At 42.2% G+C, this 19,356-nt stretch overlaps 1 protein-coding gene across 1 annotated transcript in view; it reads right to left on the bottom strand.

Moving 5' to 3' along the window:
- The window catches only part of CCDC158 (coiled-coil domain containing 158), a 193,180-nt gene that overhangs the window by 158,043 nt on the left and 15,781 nt on the right, over positions 1–19,356 (bottom strand). Inside the window, exons 7-9 of the mRNA XM_069743236.1 lie at positions 19,026–19,099; positions 16,893–17,003; positions 4,685–4,787 (exon numbers count right to left, since the gene is read on the bottom strand). Of these exons, the coding sequence (XP_069599337.1) occupies positions 4,685–4,787; positions 16,893–17,003; positions 19,026–19,099 (288 nt within the window). The remainder of the gene's footprint in view (positions 1–4,684; positions 4,788–16,892; positions 17,004–19,025; positions 19,100–19,356) is intronic.

Here is a 19,356-nt window from a genome sequence, read left to right as displayed (position 1 = left end):
GAGAAAAAAACTGAAATTATTCTGAGGGGTGAAGTAAATACAAAAATAAAATAATATGATTGCATAAGTGTGAGCACCCTGTTATAATTGAGGATGCGGTTGTGTTCAGAATTAGCAAATCCCTTTTAAACTCATGTTAAAGAGCAGTTTTAGTCAGTACACGGTTGTCATCGTTTAGACTGATTGTAATCAACCTCACATAACGTTTAGCTATTTTGTAGGTGCATTTTACAGCAAAATCTATGGTCCGTAAAAAGCTTAAAGCACATCAAAGGCATTTCCTTGCAGAAATGTATCAGTCGCTGTGAAGAGACAAATCAAGAGGCGGCTTAAATTTGACACAAGAGTGACATTAACTAGAATTGGATGGCCTTCAAAAATTGATCAAAAGACAAGCAGAAAATTGGTCTGGGAGGCTGCGAAGAGATCTAAAGCAACATTAAAGAAGCTGCAGGAATTTATGGCAATTATTGGTTTGATTCTACCAGTGAAAACAATCTTCCAAATTCTTTATATTTATATGTACAGGTGCTTCTTACAAAATCAGAATATTATCAAAAAGTTAAATTATTTCAGTTCTTTAATACAAAAAGTGAAACTCATATAGAGTCGTTGCAAACAGACTGATCTATTCCAAGTGTTTATTTCTGTTAATGTTGATGATTATGGCTGACAACCAATGAAAATCCAAAAGTCATTATCTCAGTAAATAAGAATAATTAACAAAAACACGTGCAAAGGCTTCCTAAGCATTTTAAAAGGTCCCTTAGTCTGTTTCAGTAGGAACCATGATCATGGGTAAGACTGCCGACTTGACAGATGTCCAGAAGAAGGCAGTCATTGACACACTCCACAGGGAAGGTAAGCCACAAAAGGTCATTCCTAAAGAAGCTGGCTGTTCACAGAGTGCTGCATCCAGCATATTAATGGAAAGTTGAGTGGAAGGAAAAAGTATGGTAGAAAAAGGTCCACAAGCAACCGGGATAACCGCAGCCCTGAAAGGATTGTTAAGAAAAGGCCATTCAAAAATTTGGGGGAGATTCACAAGGAGTGGACTGCTGCTGGAGTCATTGCTTCAAGAGCCACCACACACAGACGTATCCAGGACTTGGGCTACAAGTGTCGCATTCCTTGTGTCAAGCCTCTCTTGACCAATAGACAACGCCAGATGCGTCTTACCTGAGCCAAAGAGAAAAAGAACTGGACTGTTGCTCAGTGATCCAAGGTGTTTTCAGATTAAAGTAAATTTTACATTTCATTTGGAAATCAAGGTCCCAGAGTCTGGAGGAAGAGTGGAGAGGCACACAAGCTGCTTGAGGTCTAGTGTGAAGTTTCCACAATCAGTGATGGTTTGTGGAGTCATGTCATCTGCTGGTATTGGTCCACTGTGTTTTATCAAGACCAAAGTCAGCACAGCCATCTATCAGGAATTTTAGAGCACTTCATGCTTCCCTCTGCCGACCAGCTTTTTGGAGATGGAAGTTTCATTCTCTAGCAGGTCTTGGCACCTGTATGCACTGCTAAAAGTACCATTTCCTGGTTTAAAAACAACAGAATCACTTTGGTTGATTGGCCACCAAACTCGCCTGACCATATCTCCATAGAGAATCTATGGGGTATTGTCACGAGGAAGATGGGAGTCACCAGACCCAACAATGCAGATGAGCTGAAGGCTGCTATCAAAGCAACCTGGGCTTCCATGACACCTCAGCAGTGACACAGGCTGATCGCCTCCATGCCACGCCACACTGAAGCAGCAATTGATGCAAAAGGAGCCATGACCAAGTATTGAGTGCATTTACTGAACATACATTTCAGTAGGCCAACATTTCGGATTTTAAAATTATTTTTCAAGCTGGTGCTATAAATTATTCTAATTTACTGAGATAATAACTTTTGGGTGTTCATTGGCTGTAAGCCATAATCATCAACATTAACAGAAATAAACACTTGAAATACATCACTCTGTTTGAAATGACTCTATATAATACAATGCGTGCAGAATTATTTGCAAGTTGTTTTTTGGATCACATGATACAGTACTTTTTATACATGCTGTCCTACTCCAAGCTGTTCAGGCTTGAGAGCCAACTACAAATTAAGTAAATCAGGTGATGTGCATCCCTGTAATGAGGAGGGGTGTTGTCTAATGACATCAAAACCCTATATAAGGTGTGCTTAATTATTAGGCAACTTCCTTTCCTTTGGCAAAATGGTTCAGAAGTGAGATTTGACGGGCTCTGAAAAGTCCAAAATTGTGAGATATCTTGCAGAGGGCTGCAACAGTCTTGAAATTGCCGAACTTTTGAAGCGTGATCACCAAACAATCAAGCGTTTCATGACAAATAGCCAACAGTGTCGCAAGAAGCGTGTTGGGCAAAAAAGGCGCAAAATAACTGCCCATGAATTGAGGAAAATCAAGCGTGAAGCTGCCAAGATGCCATTTGCCACCAGTTGTGCCATATTTCAGAGCTGCAACGTTACTGGAGTAACAAAAAGCACAAGGTGTGCAATACTCAGGGACACGGCCAAGGTAAGAAAGGCTGAAAAACGACCACTTTTGAACAAGAAACATAAGATAAAATGTCAAGACTGGGCCAAGAAATATCTTAAGACTGACTTTTCAAAGGTTTTATTGACTGATGAAATGAGAGTGACTCTTGATGGGCCAGATGGATGGGCCAGAGGCTGGATCAGTAAAGGGCAGAGAGCTCCACTCCGACTCAGACGTCAGCAAGGTGGAGGTGGGGTACTGGTATGGGCTGGTATCATCAAAGATGAACTTGTGAGACCTTTTCAGGTTGAGGATGGAGTGAAGCTCAACTCCCAGACCTACTGCCAGTTTCTGGAAGACAACTTCTTCAAGCAGTGGTACAGGAAGAAGTTGGTATCGTTCAATAAAAACATGATTTTCATGCAGGACAATGCTCCATCAGATGCCTCCAACTACTCCACAGTGTGGCTGGCCAGTAAAGGTCTCAAAGAAGAAAAAATAATGACATGGTCCCCTTGTTCACCTGATCTGAACCCCATAGAGAACCTGTGGTCCCTCATAAAATGTGAGATCTACAGGGAGGGAAAACAGTGTCTGGGAGGCTGTGGTGGCTGCTGCACGCAATGTTGATCGTAAACAGATCAAGCAACTGACGGAATCTATGGATGGAAGGCTGTTGGTGTCATCATAAAGTCACTCATTTTGGGGGGTTTTGTTTTTACATATTAGAAATGTTTATTTTTAAAATTTGTGCAGTTATATTTGTTTACCTGGTGAAAATAAACGAGTGAGATGGGAATATATTTGCTTTTTATTAAGTTGCCTAATAATTCTGCACAGTAAGGCTGCCGTCACACTATCAGTTTTTGGTCAGTATTTTACATCAGTATTTGTAAGCCAAAACCAGGAGTGGAACAAATAGAGGAAAAGTATAATAGAAACATATGCACCACTTCTGCATTTATCACGCACTCCTGGTTTTGGCTTACAAATACTGATGTAAAATACTGACCAAATACTGCTAGTGTGACGTCAGCCTAATAGTTACCTGCACAAACAGATATCCTCCTAAGATAGCCAAATCTAAAAATAACCCACTACAACTTCCAAAAATATTAAGCTTTGATATTTACGAGTCTTTTGGGTTGATTGACAACATAGTTGTTGATCAATAATAAAAATAATCCTCTAAAATACAACTTGCCTAATAATTCTGCACGCAGTGTATATGAGCTTCACTTTTTGTATTGAAGAACCGAAATAAATTAACTTTCTGATGTTATTCTAATTTTGTGAAAAGCACCTGTATATAGTACATTTACAGACACATACTGTATAAAATATAGTACACATTATCAAACACTAAAGAAAAATCTAGAATCTAAAAAGATTTATCTTTTTATTTACCTACGGGTCATTTACATCTCAGAAGTGTTACACAAGCCACACTACAAAAATGTAAAATAGCATTAAAAAACACAATTGTAGAATAAAAAAATCACTTTACTAATTAACGAAATCTCAAGGACATATACAGAGAACATCTCACTAACTGCATTGTAGTTTTCCAAATAATGATAGACAATATTAAAGATGCATGCACATGTCTTGAAAACCTCCGGTTTCAAAGATTTCTATGTACTACAGTGTAACATAGTGCCAACAAATTTTTCTTAAAGGAAACACTTTCAATTTTTTTTAAAATTGTGTGCTTGCTGTGATGAAAATAACAAAATCAGCTGGTACTTTACCTCCCCAACCCCATTGCTGTGTCTCTGCCACCACTTGATGACTGTGTATAGGCTGCTGATGTAGACGTTAGGAGTCGCTGAGCAGTGATAGGATGAAGTGCTATAGACATGACATCACTTATACAGCCTATACACTATCACCAGAGAAGAGGAGGTAACAAAGCGCTGGACATGGGAGGTTGACTACCAACAGATTTTGTCATTTTTATTACCGCAAACACAATGATTCAAAAAGTTGAAAGGGTACGAGCCCTTTAATATGAATTGGTTTGTGTACTTAATAGGCTAAACAGGTTTCCCAGGAACTAAAAAATAAATACAAAAAACGATCTAGCTGTCCCTGTTATGAGTCTCTTAGGTTACATAATGTACCTGAATTTTGCACATTTTATTTTTGCAGTCATCGTTTTACAGGGCCTCTGTATGATTACTTTCTTACCTTGTCTTTATAAGTTTTCTTACAATTTTGCAGGTCATTTTGCAGCTGGGCAAGTTTCGATTCCAAACTTGTGATATGTTCTGCTTGCTTTGCATTTTGATCTCTGATATGAAAAAAAAAAATCACACTAAATCAAATATCTATCCCCCACATCATTTGTTCCTTTTATTGCTTTATATGCATAGGTTCACAGTTCTCTACCTATTTGCTAATAAATCCATACAGCAGTTGGAGTTCCACATACTTCATATTGTTTAAATGTTAAAGGGTTATTCCCAAAATCACAATGTAGTCTTATGTACACATATACAGTGGGGGAAATAAGTATTTGATCCATTGCTGATTTTGTAAATTTGCCCACTGACAAAGACATGAACAGTCTATAATTTTAAGGGTGGGTTAATTTTAACATTCAGAGATAGAATATCCAAGAAGTATCGTTTCTCCTTGTGGAGATTGACATGCTAAGGAATTGAGATTCTGGTTTGGCTATTATCCTAAGTCATGTGACAAGGCTCGTTAAAGGGCCGACATTAACTTGTAGGATTGCTACTTCCAATAGGTGGCACTAGAGTTCTAGTTCTCTTCCTCTCTGAAGAGACAATTTCCACAAATAGAGATAGAATATCAAAACTAGAATCCAGAAAATCACATTTTATAAATGATATAAATTTATTTGCATTTTGCGGTGAGAAATAAGTATTTGATCCCCTACCAACTATTAAGAGTTCTGGCTCCTGCAGACCAGTTAGATGCTTCTAATCAACTTGTTACCTGCATTAGACAGCTGTCTTACATACTGTAGTAACCTTTATAAAAGACTCCTGTCCACAGACTCAATTAATCAGTCAGACTCAGGGGCGTAACAACTGCGGTCGAAGGGGTTACAGCTGCGACCGGGCCCGGAGTGCTTAGGGGCCCGCCCAGTCCAGCAAACAAGTAGCAGTAGCCAGTTATTTTTTTTAATTTGTAAAAATTACTACATTTCTGTTTTTTTCAGTCAAGATGGAGTGCAGAGTGTACATTAATGAGAAAAAAATGAACTTTTTTGAATTTACCAAATTACTGCAATGAAACAAAGAATTAAAAATCTAAAGGGGTCTGTATACTTTCCGTACCCACTGTATGCCCTCAGCTTGTCCAGTGATGTCTACTTACCCCTCGTGTGATGTCTATATGCCCCCAGCCCGTCGTGTGATGTCAATATGCCCTTAGCCTATTCTGGGATGTCTATAAGCCCCAGTCTGTTCTGAGATGATATATATTCCCCCAGCCCATTCTGTGATGCGTATATGCCACTGGCCCCTCCTGTGATACGTATGTGCTCTCAGCATCTCCTGTGATATGTATGTGCACTCATCGTCTTCTGTGATGTATATGCCCCCAGCTCTTCCTGCAATGTATATACCCTCAGCCCCTCCCGTGATGTATATATGCCCACAGCGTGTCATGTGATGTTTATGCCCCCAGCCCGTCCTGTGATGTGTATATGCCCTCAGCATCTCTTCTGATGTGTATATGTCCCCAGCGTCTCAAATTATGTATATCCTCAGAGCCCCTCCTGTGATGTATATTCCCCAGCCCCTCCTATGATGTATGTGTCCCAGCCCCTCCTTTGATGTATATGCTGCCAGCCCCTCCTATGATATACAGTATGTGCCCCCAGCCCCTCCCGTGATGAATATATATGCCCCCAGGATCTCCTGCGATGTTTATGCCCCCAAGTCCATCCTGTGATCTCTATATGAGACAGGCTACGGCAAGCCTCTCAGACTATGTATGTATATGGAGCGCCCCCAGACACAGGGCCACGAGTTCTCGGTACCAGGCCTCTCTGGTTCGGTTCTGAGGCTGTAACGGTGGCTAGACCCGGTCCGCGACCCTGCTAAGGGGCGTCCAATAAAGGTGGTGCAGTCTGTCAGGGGTTCGTGATGCCACCTGTGGTGTTCGGTCAGGGTGACCGACGCTGCTGTGGGGTCCGCTGGGGTGATGGAAAAGCAGCTGGATGGTATACCTTCCCACAGGTGAAGTATGTCCCCAGGGCTTCCCAGTAAGGTAGATGGTGATGGTGTGAGGTGCAGGCAATAACGAGGACACAAGGTTGCAGTCTCTTTACCTCTTTACTGAAGACTTCAGGATCCTCAATCCAGAGCACGTTTAACAGGGCTATCAGAGACCGGCCGATCCGATGGGCACTTCCAGAGTTTCCCTCGCAGATGGAAATCGTTGCCCACCACTAGCGCCTGTGTGTTGTAGTCCTACCCTGCCGAGCATTCAGAATAGTCCTCACAACTGCTGTTCTCATTCGTCGTTCTCTACAGCTCTCTCTCTCTTTAGTTCCAGATGTTGCTAGTTTCTCGTCCCCCAGTATGTTTTGGCTAGGATGCACCCGTATGACGGGAAGGCCTGGAGGTCTTCCGGGACCCTAGAGATGCCCCTCTCCCACTGTTGCCCCCTATGTCTTCTTAGGAAATTTAAGGTAGACAGCCAACCTATAATTAACTGTCCTGCGGAGTTTGAAGTAAGGCCTAAAGTCAGTTCCTCCCGCGGTGTTCCGGCCACTGGCTACGCGCCTCAGTAGGATGTTGTCTCGGTCTCACGGCACGACTCCTACTGGTACTCCTTTTTGCTTGATCTCGTTTACACTGTTCCACAATATCCTTCCCTTCTTGTCTCTTTCTTAGGATACCGCCGCAAGGAGGTGCAGGCGCGGCTCTGTTACATTCTGCTCTGTTCGCTAGGCACCTGCCAGGTTCCCACGCCTGACAGGGAACCCCCTGTGTCTTCTCCCTGCAACACCCCGTGCCACGGGATGTTGCCTGAATCCAACCCAGTCAGCTTCTGACTAACTTCCTATCCAACCCCTAGTTTTACCAGTGTGAGGAGGGGCCCAATAAATAAAGCCTTTTGCTCCCCCTAGTGGCCGGAGTGTGAAGTGTAATGTGTGCTGGTGATACCTGGTCAGGAGAATTCCTTCAGTGCCATCAGACGTACCGTCACTCCCCTTAGTGGCAGAGCGTCATACTCCAACGACCAGGTCTCTGGGGCGCTGCATATATATATATTGTACTGATAAATTTCTATTTTTATGTAAAAAAAAAAAAAGGTGCACGATTGGTATTGCCGGGACAACCTGACCCATAAAACTGTCCCACTACTTAACCCCTTCAGTGAACTTTGTAAAGAAAAAAAGAAAAAAAAAAGGATAAATAAATTATATTTTCATCATATCGACGAACAAAAAGTTGAATAAGACATGATAAAAAAACGAATGTAATTAAAAATTGTATCGCTTAAAACATCATCTTGTCCTGCAAAAGTCATCATACAGCTCCATCAGTGGAAAAATAATACATTTTTATATCTCTCAGAATGAAGCAATTCAAAAATATATTTTTTTAAAACAGTTTTTTTGTGTGTATAAAAGTGCCAAAACACATAAAAACAAATAAATGTGGTATTGCTGTAATCGTACTGACCGAAATTATAAATCTGCTTTATCAATTTTACCATATGCAAAATGGCATTAAAAAAAAAAATTCTTGAATTGCTGGGTTTTGTTTATTTTGCTTCCCAAAAATCGGAATAGAAAGCAATCAAAAAATGTTATGTGACCGAAAATGGTACCAATAAAAATGTCAACTCGTCCAGGCAAAATCAACCCATCACATGACTCTGTCGGCCGTAAAATTGAAAAATGATAGCTATGAAAATATGGCCATACAAAAACTAGTTTTTGCAATAAAAAGCGTTTTTTAGTCTGTGTCAGCAGCTAAACATAAGCAAACTATATAAATCTGGTATCGCTGTAATCGCACTGACCTGAAGAATAAAGTCAACTAATCACTTACATCATGAGAGAATGAGCAAAAAATAAATAAAATTAATTCTTCACTTGCTGTTAATTTTTTCATTCTGCCTCCCAAAGATTGCAGCAAGGCTTGGCGCACTTTTATCCTGCCCTCAGCGCAGAGTGAATAAACCGGGGATTCCGTGTAAGTCTCTGAAATACATCATTCAGATCGAACTCCAGGGGAAGATTCCCTATAATAAAGCAGATGGAATCACTGACGACGAGGTCTGGCCTATGATCTGGCGGTGTCCGTCTTTTTAGGCGCGCATAAAAGTTTTGTTCACTTCTGAAAAGAAGAACACCACTGAATAGAGACCAGACAGAGTCCAGAGTAACTCTGCTGCCTAATTATAGTGATTGGATCCCTTGGGGGTTTCATCTGAATCATGTCATTCGGAGATTTAGATGGAAACTCCAAAATAAGTGCTCAGTGTAGAGCGCTGGATAAATGTGATCTCAAATGTTCCCAATAGAAGATTCAACTCAATCAATAAACATGGCAAGTCCTCACTCAGGTTCGTCATCTGTCAATGGAAATATAGGGGCTTCAACGTTACTGGTAGTATAAATGCTCTGGAAAAGCGCTATGGCTCCTCGCACCTCAAAAGAAATCCAGAGAATTCTACTCTCAAAAATCCAAATTCCCATCTCCCTTCTGAGCTGCGGTGTGCCTAAACCACAATTAGCGTCCACAAGTTTAACAATTCCGTAGTGATGGAAGACCACCTAATTTATGGGTATGTATCTCCAGAAACATGAGCTAGGCATCATGTACTGGTCACTACAATTTACTGGACACTACAATAGAAGTTTGCAATTTTCACTCAGCAAAATCCACTGCTTCTTATTTCTGGAAAACACCCATGGAGTCAAAATCGTCACTACAACTGTAGATAAATTCCCAAAGAAGTATAATTTCCAAAATGGGGTCATATATGGGGGAGTTTCTGCTGCTCTGGTGCAAACCATTCCTGCAAAAAATATGGCGCTTCTTTCCTTCTGAGCTTTGCATTGTGCCTCAAAAGTAGTTGCACTCAACAAATCTTGAGGTCCAATTTCTCCTGCTATCCTTGTGAAAATGAAGAAATTGGAGCTAAAAGTAACAGTTTGGGGGGTAAAACAATGTTTTGATTTTCACAGATCAACGTTGTAAAATTCTGTGAAGCACCTGGGGGTTCAAGGTGTTCACCAAACATCTAGATAAATTTATTGAGGGGTCTAGTTTCCAGAATGGGGTCACTTGTGGGGGTTTTCCACTGTTTAGGAACACCAGAGGCTCTCCAAACACGACATGACATGACCGCAGACAAGTCCATCAAAGTCTGCATTCCAAAACGTCACTCCTTCTTTTCTTAGTCCTTCTGTGCACCCAAACAGTAGTTTTCCCCATATAGGGGGTATCAGTGTGACGCCCAAGAGACCGGGATACCCAGCACCGAACCAATGGGGTCTGTCTCTTGAGGGGGATGTCACGGGTGGCTTGACCCGATGCTGTGGCCTCAGGCAATGCACAGTGTAAGGGGTATCGTGAGGGGACAGGCACTTACTTGATCAGCAGCAGGTTCTCCCAGCGGCGATGATCCCGATCCTGGATAGATGGCTATTGTCCAAATGAAAGACTGAGGCACTGAAACTTTTAACCAGTTTACTTTAACATAAAAGGATTTACAACCAGTCCTGTCACCAGAGTCTGTATGGGAACTCTGAGTTACTTTGACCCTGCCGGGGTCTTCGCCTCTTATTGTGCGCAATTTCTGTGTGGCCCTGCTGCTGTATGTGAACTGGCTGCCGGCCCAATCTGTCCTGGTTCGACGGGCAACCCGAGTCCTTTTATCGGCTTACCCCCTCCGGGAGTACCGCTGAACTCTGTGTTTGTTGCTGCGTCCGGCCCTAGTGAAGCTGATATCACCTCACGTTTTTCCGGTTGCTGTATTATATATAATGAATACAGCCACGGATCCGGTATCCGTCTTTGCGCCTGTTCTGGGTAGTGATTAATGCTACCCGGTTCTCACAATGTCCTTTTTCTCTGTCCCTCTTCTCCTCAGGCCGGTGATTTGGGCCTGGAAACCGTCATAGGGCTGTTAGAAATTCAGCTGTATGACCTCTCACTTTCAGCTCCTTAGCCCAACTGCCATTTCTTCTCTCAGACCAGAATGGATCAAGGGGAGTCTCTGGAGCTCCCCCTTCTGGCCGGAGGTGGTAGTGCAGTCTTGCTATTTTAGTATTTGTATTTACTGTCAGTAACTATTTTTGTGGCAAATACCCCTAGGGGTGCCACATCAGCATACACAGGAGAAATTGCACAACAAATGGTATGGTGAAATTTGTCCTATTACCCTTGTGGAAATAAAAAAAAGTTGGGGCTAAATTAACTTTTTTGCAAGAAAATGTGATTTTTTATTTTCACAGCTCAACGTTATAAAATTCTGTGAAGCACCTGGGGTTCAAGGTGCTCACTGCACATCTAGATAAGTTCCTTGAGGGGTCTAGTTTCCAAAATGTAGTCACTTGTGGGGGGTTTCCAGTGTTAATGCACACCAGGGCCTCTCCAAAAGGAACTTGGCGCTTGCTTTTGATTTCAGCCAATTTTGCGTTCAAAAAGTCAAATGGTAATCCTTCCCTTCCTAGCCCTGCCGTGTGCCAAAATTGTACTTTTTTCCCACATATGGAGCGTGCTCAGAAGAAATTGCACAACTAATTTTGGGGTCCATTTTTTCCTGTTTCCCTTGTGAAAATAAAGTAATTTGGGTAAGGAAAAATGTTTGTGAAAAAAAAGTTAAATGTAAATTTTTTCCTTTCACATTCCTGTGAATTCCACCTGAAGGGTTAATAAACTTCTTGATAGTGGTTTTGGGCAGAGGTGCAGTTTTTAGAATGGTGTCACTTTTGGGTTATTTTTTAAGTCTCTTCAAATGGTGCAGTTTTTAGAATGATGTCACTTTTGGGTAATTTTTTAATTCTCTTTAAATGTGATGTGATCCCTAAAATAACAGTCTTGTAAATTTTGTTCGAAAAATTAGAAATGGCTTTAAAAAATTGTGCTTATGTAAGGTAGACATGTAGTAAATGTTATTTATTAACTATTTTGTTTGACATAACTCTCTGATTTAAGGGCATAAAAATTAGAAAATTTTTAAAATTTTCGCCAAATTTCCAATTTTTTCACCAACAAACGCAAGTCATAGCGAAGAAGTTTTTCCACTATCATGAAGTACAAAATATCACAGAAAAGCGTTCTCAGAGTCAGTGGGATTCGTTGAAGTGTTCCAGAGTTATTACTTCATAAAGTGACCCTGGTTAGAACTGTAAAATTTGGCCGGGTCATGAAGGTGCAAACAGGTTTAGGGATAAAGGGGTTAAATATGGGGGTGGATCAATCATGTTTTAGGGTTGTGTTGTTGCCAAAGGCAGGGGGAACATTTCACGGGTTTAGGGAAGAATGGATTCAATTAAATTTCAACAAATTCTTGATGAAAACATAACAACATCTGTAAAAAAGCTGAAGTTGAAAAGAGGATGGCTTGTACAAATGGATAATAATCCTAAACACAATTCAAAATCCCCAATTGACTACCTCAAAAGGTGCAAGATGAAGGTTTTACAATGGCCCTCATAGTGCCCTGATCTGTTGAAAATCTGGGACTACACCTCAAAATTGAAGTGCATTCAAAACGACCCAGGAATCTCACAGAACTGGAAGAGTTTTCCAAGGAAGAATGGATGAATATCCCTCAAACAAGAATTGAAATACTCTTGAATGGCTGCAAAAAGTGTTTACAAGCTGTGATACTTTTAAAAGGGGATGCTACTAGGTACTAACCATGCAATTTTTAAATGTAAAATATGACTATATATATATATATATATATATATATATATATATATATATATTATTATTTTTTTCTTTTTTTGTTGTTGCTAAAATACAAAGGAAGTATGTCATCTTTAACTTTAGCCCTTTTATAGATCATTGCATCTTCAACTTGCTTAACTGTTCACAATAACAGTAATTTTGACCAGGGGTGCCCAATCTTTTACATGCCACTGTACATTTATATAGATGGCGGAAGATAAACTCTGTCAGGCAGGGTACTGTTCAGGAGCAGAGAGTGCTCAAAAGCAAAGGTGAAGTCCACATTTAGATTAGCTTGAATACAGGAACACAGGAGAGGGAGAAAAGTAACTTCAGCATTATGGTTTCATAACTGTGGCCTAGGAACACTGTGAGTGACAGCTCAGCCACCTTATGGAATCTGGAGTGTGCTGGACTGTTGGTTGTGTGACAGGCCAGTCATCCAATCTGATCGTGAGGCGCGCTGGGCTGTCAGCATTTTGATTGACAACCCTGCTGCTCTATCTGATTTAGTTTGTGGGCATTTCCTCAGGTACCTTACGTCTTTAATAAATTGCAAGGTATTTAGCTGACTAGCTGTTAGTAGTCAGTGTCAGTTGTAGCTTTGCCTAAGCTGGATATGCTTGCTTAGATGTCTGTAATTTTTATCGTAAGTACATTCACTTCAAATATGACAGACAGAATCTAAAAATAAAAGCCAGAAAATCACATTGTATGATTTTTAAATAATTAAGTTGCCTTTTATTGCATGAAATACGTATTTGATCATCTACCAACCAGCAAGAATTCTGGATCTCACAGACCTAATAGTTTTTCTTTAAGAAGCCCTCCTACTCTGCACTCATTACCTGTATTAATTGCACTGGTTTGGACTTGTTACCTGTATAAAAGACACCTGTACACACACTCAATCAATCACACTCCAACCTCTCCACCATGGCCAAGACCAGGGGTGGGCAATTAATTTTGCCATGGGGCCGCATGAGAAATTTGGATGGTTTTAGAGGGCCGGACTAATATAATTAACTCATTTTTACCCAATACTGTAGTATACATATATATAATAAGGCCATCTGCATGGGGCATTACAGCTGGCGGGTTCCATGATACATATGATGGGCAATGCCCCATACAGACACTTGCGCCATATAGTGCTGCACAAACGTTATGGCCCCATATATGCTCCATACAGACACTTGCGCCATATAGTGCTGCACAAACATTATGGCCCCATATAATGCCGCACAAACGTTATGGCCCCATATACTGCAGCACAAACAGTATGGCCCCCATATAGTGCAGCACAAACGTTATGGCCCCCATATACTGCAGCACAAACATTATGGCCCCATATACTGCAGCACAAACATTATGGCCCCATATACTGCAGCACAAACATTATGGCCCCATATACTGCAGCACAAACATTATGGCCCCATATACTGCAGCACAAACATTATGGCCCCATATACTGCAGCACAAACAGTATGGCCCCATATACTGCAGCACAAACATTATGGCCCCATATACTGCAGCACAAACATTATGGCCCCATATACTGCAGCACAAACATTATGGCCCCATATACTGCAGCACAAACATTATGGCCCCATATACTGCAGCACAAACATTATGGCCCCATATACTGCAGCACAAACATTATGGCCCCATATACTGCAGCACAAACATTATGGCCCCATATACTGCAGCACAAACATTATGGCCCCAAATACTGCAGCACAAACATTATGGCCCCATATACTGCAGTACAAATATTATGGCCCCATATACTGCAGCACAAACATTATGGTCCCATATACTGCCGCACAAACGTTATGGCCCCATATACTGCAGCACAAACATTATGGCCCCATATACTGCAGCACAAACATTATAGCCCCATATACTGAAGCACAAACATTATGGCCCCATATACTGCAGCACAAATATTATGGCCCCATATACAGCAGCACAAACATTATGGCCCCATATACTGCCGCACAAACGTTATGGCCCCATATACAGCAGCACAAACAGAATGGGCCCATATACAGCAGCACAAACAGTATGAGCCCATATACAGCAGCACAAACATTATGGCCCCATATACTGCAGCACAAATATTATGGCCCCATATACAGCAGCACAAACATTATGGCCCCATATACTGCCGCACAAACGTTATGGCCCCATATACAGCAGCACAAACAGAATGGGCCCATATACAGCAGCACAAACAGTATGAGCCCATATACAGCAGCACAAACATTATGGCCCCATATACAGCAGCACAAACATTATGGCCCCATATACTGCCGCACAAACGTTATGGCCCCATATACAGCAGCACAAACAGAATGGGCCCATATACAGCAGCACAAACAGTATGAGCCCATATACAGCAGCACAAACATTATGGCCCCATATACTGAAGCACAAACATTATGGCCCCATATACTGCAGCACAAATATTATGGCCCCATATACAGCAGCACAAACATTATGGCCCCATATACTGCCGCACAAACGTTATGGCCCCATATACAGCAGCACAAACAGAATGGGCCCATATACAGCAGCACAAACAGTATGAGCCCATATACAGCAGCACAAACAGTATGGCCCCATATACAGCAGCACAAACAGTATGGCCCCATATACTGAAGCACAAACGTTATGGCCCCCATATACAGCAGCACAAACAGTATGGCCCCATATACTGCAGCACAAACAGTATGGCCCCCATATAGTGCTGCACAAATGTTATGGCCCCCATATAGTGCTGCACTGTCGGCTGCGCCCGGGGCCCCCTGGATATGCCACTGCTGAGACCACCGCTGATACTCACCCGAAGGATGGAGACCATCAGCCAGCAACTTTCTTCACCGCAGCACATCCCGCTCGGCGCTGGAGTGACGTACGCAGGTGACGTACGCACGTGACGTACAGGGCCGATGCGGAGCGCAGCCTCTTGTGACCGGTGGCATAATGCTGCCTCCGGTCACAAGAATGATTGACACAGCCAGGAGCCAATGGCTGCAATGCTGCTGCAATGCGCAGCGTGTGGATGACCTCAAGGCCTTCACTCCAGCCGCCAGCCCTCATAAGCGTCTGGCGGCTGGCCGAGCGGTGCCGCCGGTGGCTGTCAGAAGTGACAGCTAGCTGGCGGGCCGTTAAAAATCATCAGGCGGGCCGCATCTTGCCCAGGTCTGGCCAAGACCAAAAGCTGTCTAAGGACACCAGGGACAAAACTGAAGACCTGTACAAGGCTGGGATGGTTTACATGACAATAGGCAAGCAGATTTGTGAGAAAGCACAACTGTTAGCACAATTATTAGAAAATGGAAGAAACACAAGATGACTGTCCATCTTCCTCGGTCTGGGCCTCCGTGCAAGATTTAGCCTAGTGGGGTAAGGATTATTCTGAGAAAGGTCAGGAATCAGCCCAGAACTACATGGGAGCACCTGGTCAATGACTTGAAGAGAGCTGGGACCAAAGTCTCAAACATTACCATTAATAACACACTAGACAGTCACGGATTAAAATCCTGCAGGAAACACAAGGTCCCTCTGTTCACACCAACACATGTCCAGGCCCGTTTGAAGTTTACCAAAGACCATTTAGATGATCCAGAGGAGGCATGGGGGAAAGTCATGGGGTCAGTTGAGACCAAAATATAACTTTTTGGTATAAACTAGACTCGTCATGTTTGGAGGAAGAAGGATGAATACAACCCCAAGAACACCCTCCCAACCATGAAGCATGGTGGGGGAAACATCATTCTTTGGGGGTGCTATACTATAAAGGGGATAGGACGACTACACCGTATAGCAGGGAGGAAGTATGGGATCATGTATTGCATGATTTTGGCTAACAATCTCCTTTCCTCAGTAAGAGCACTGAAGAAGGGTCATATCTGGGTCTTTCAGCATGACAATTGCCCTAAACACACAGCTAGGGCAACAGAGGAGTGGCTCTTTATAAAGCATTTTAAGATCCTGGAGTGGCCTAGCCAGTCTCCAGAATTGAACCCAATAGAAAATCTTTGGAGGGAGCTGAAAGTCAATGTTTCACAAAGACAGCCCCAAAACCTGAAAGATTTGTAGAAGATCTGTATGTTGGAGTGGGCCAAAATCTTTGCTGCAGTGTGTGTACCTACAGGTAGCTTGCCTAAAAGCAGAACTTTCATTTTCGCTCATGTGTTGCTACAGGATAAAAAACACAATGAATATCCTAAAACATATTGCACGACTCGTTAAAGAGTTGATTGTGACTTGTAGGATCGCTACTTCCAACAGGTGGCGCTATAGAGTTTAAGTCCTCTTTTTCTCAGAAGAGGCAATTTGCATACAATGAATAACATCACTTTGCAATAAAAGCATTATTTTTTATTTGTTGGTATATATAGTTACAGTATGTATAATTTTATAATAAACATTTGACATAAATGATGAGGCAAAATCCATTTACATTTCCTAAACAGGATACCTAGACTTACTGAGATGATTCCAGCCGAGTCTGCATGCTCTTTGAATGGCTTCTGACAGAATTCATTTCAGCAACCAACAGCGCCCTCTCCTGTTCACGTTCATTAACTAGATTGTCATAACTGATCAAAAGAGAAGCAAATAAAGAAATGTTTGAATACAAACTCAAAATGCACATTGAGCATTATTAAAAAGCAAATGCAGGGCTTTCAGGGTAGAAGAACTACGCTTCAGGAGAATATGTCAACACGAGTTAGATTTAAATGAAAAATTAGCTATTCAAGGAGCTCTCCAAAGACCTAAAGGAGTTGTATCTTTTCAACTTTCTGTACAAAATCATTGTTCCCATATTAAAAATAATAAAATTAGCTAATTAGTTAAAATGAGCTCAATAAAAGGGGCTGTCTGGTCCAAATCGATAAGTCTGCGGTCACTCTGTGTGACTGCAGACTTATGAATCCCCCTACTGTGCACTGAGGGGATTCGCCGGTGTCTGACCTGGGACCGCAGGGTATGTATGAGTTAGGCCAGGATCATACTTGCGTATGTAATGGTAGAAACTCATGCGAGTTTCTCGTATCAATACCCGGCACTGAAGCAGGCACTCAGGACCGGAGTTTTCAGCTGCATGTATTTCTATGCAGCCGCACACTCAGTTCCCGAGTGCTGGAGGCAGTGCCGGGTATAGATGTGAGAGACTCGCGCAAGTTTCTCGCATTACACACCCAAGTGTGACCCCGGCCTTATACATACCCCTGGCTAGTGGGTGCGGCCTCGTTCCATACACTTGTATTGCGCCGATGCTGCGCGCCGTCTAGTGAGGCAGCTGTCCAGTGGGCCTAACTGCGTAACCCGTACATACTCTCAGAAATCTGCAAAGCTTTGCAAATTCATAAGTCTGTAGTCACACAGAATGACTGCAGCATTACCGATTTTGACCGGAAAAACTCCTTTAAATTGATTGAGTAAATGAATGTCATTCAGTGTCGGTTATTATAAAGAAACAAACTGGGCTGTACTTACCTTACCCACGTCAACGGGAAAGTCTGTGCCACTGCTCCCAGAGAGGCTCACAGGTGGACCTGGGGAAGGTAACTATGGCTTGTGTTGTGCCGTTATAACAACCTGCAGCCAGGTACATTCATTTACTGAGAGGGGACAAACCTTAAAACATTGATGGACCATCATCATGATAGCTAATTTTGCACAGGCAGAGCAATGCTTCCCTGTGCTTGTAGTTGTGTCTAGTGATATTATCTTGTCCCATTGAGTGAATTGGCCAAACACCCAGTACCAGTTACAGCTGACTGAAAGCCACAACTCTTTCATTGTGCTAATCCCAACCAAACACGTATGTCCTATACTTACTAGCACAGGCCATGCATATTTAAAAAGGTGTTCCCGCTTCAACTTTCTGTACAAAATCGTTTTACCCATATTAAAAATAATAAAATGACTCACCTTCCCCAGGTCCAGAGCTGAATCTCTGATTTATTTTACAGCAATAATTGCACATCAATATCACCATAGCCAATCCCTGAGCACAACAGCTCTGCCGACGTAGACTTCACGAGCCACTGAGCCCGGTGATCCTTGAGAACTCTTTGAACCCTTATGATGGCCTCTTTTTTTACCTAATAGCATTTTTAGATTTTGAAGCTATTTATGTGATAGCTACATGGGTTGTCCAGCCTTAGGCTGCAAGTGTGCAGCCCCTCTATGTGACTGTAGACTTGTGAATCTTCACATCGCACGCACAAGGAACATCCGTCCGACCACATTCTGACTGGGCTGTGTCTGGCCTCGCTCAATACACTTGCAATGAGCGAGGCAACATCCATCCAATTGGCATATGTCCGCATGTAGGCAAATCACATACTTGTGGTCACGTGCCCGTATGATGTGAGGATCCACAAGTCTGCAGTTACATAGAGAGACTGCAGACTTGTAGCCTGAGGCCAGGAAACCCCTTTAGTTCCTGAAGTTATCTTGATATTCGCAGAAGTTGTACTTCCTTCTAGAAGCAGAATTATTCTTGTCTATCAGCCATGTCTGGTTTTGGGGTCAAGCTGCAATACCAGATATCCCACAGAGAAGAAGAAAACAGCCATGTTATTCTAAACTAATGAGTCAATAAAATTCACCTTTTTTGTAGCTGCTTCCGACATGCCTCTTTATCTTTTAATTCCCCTTTCAGAATATTAAGTTGATCTTCTGCCTATAATGAAAAGTAGAAACTTTGGAGTTCAAGAAATGAACTTTTTGTTCAATTCTACAGGTTTGACCTAAAACATATCTGAAGATTGGCACAAGGGTAAGGAACCCCCAAACACAATGGCTCACCAATACTAACCTCACTGATTCCATTCCAAACTTAGTTCCTCACCTGTCTCCTCCTCGCGGAACTCTCGTTGTCCTGTCACAGAGACATATGGTGGCCGTGGCCAATTACTGGCTGTAGTGGGTTACTACTGC

This window comes from Ranitomeya imitator, chromosome 1 (genome assembly GCF_032444005.1).
Source record: "Ranitomeya imitator isolate aRanImi1 chromosome 1, aRanImi1.pri, whole genome shotgun sequence".
In the NCBI taxonomy this organism is placed as follows: Eukaryota; Metazoa; Chordata; class Amphibia; order Anura; family Dendrobatidae; genus Ranitomeya; species Ranitomeya imitator.
This window is presented reverse-complemented; position numbering and strand designations above follow the sequence as displayed.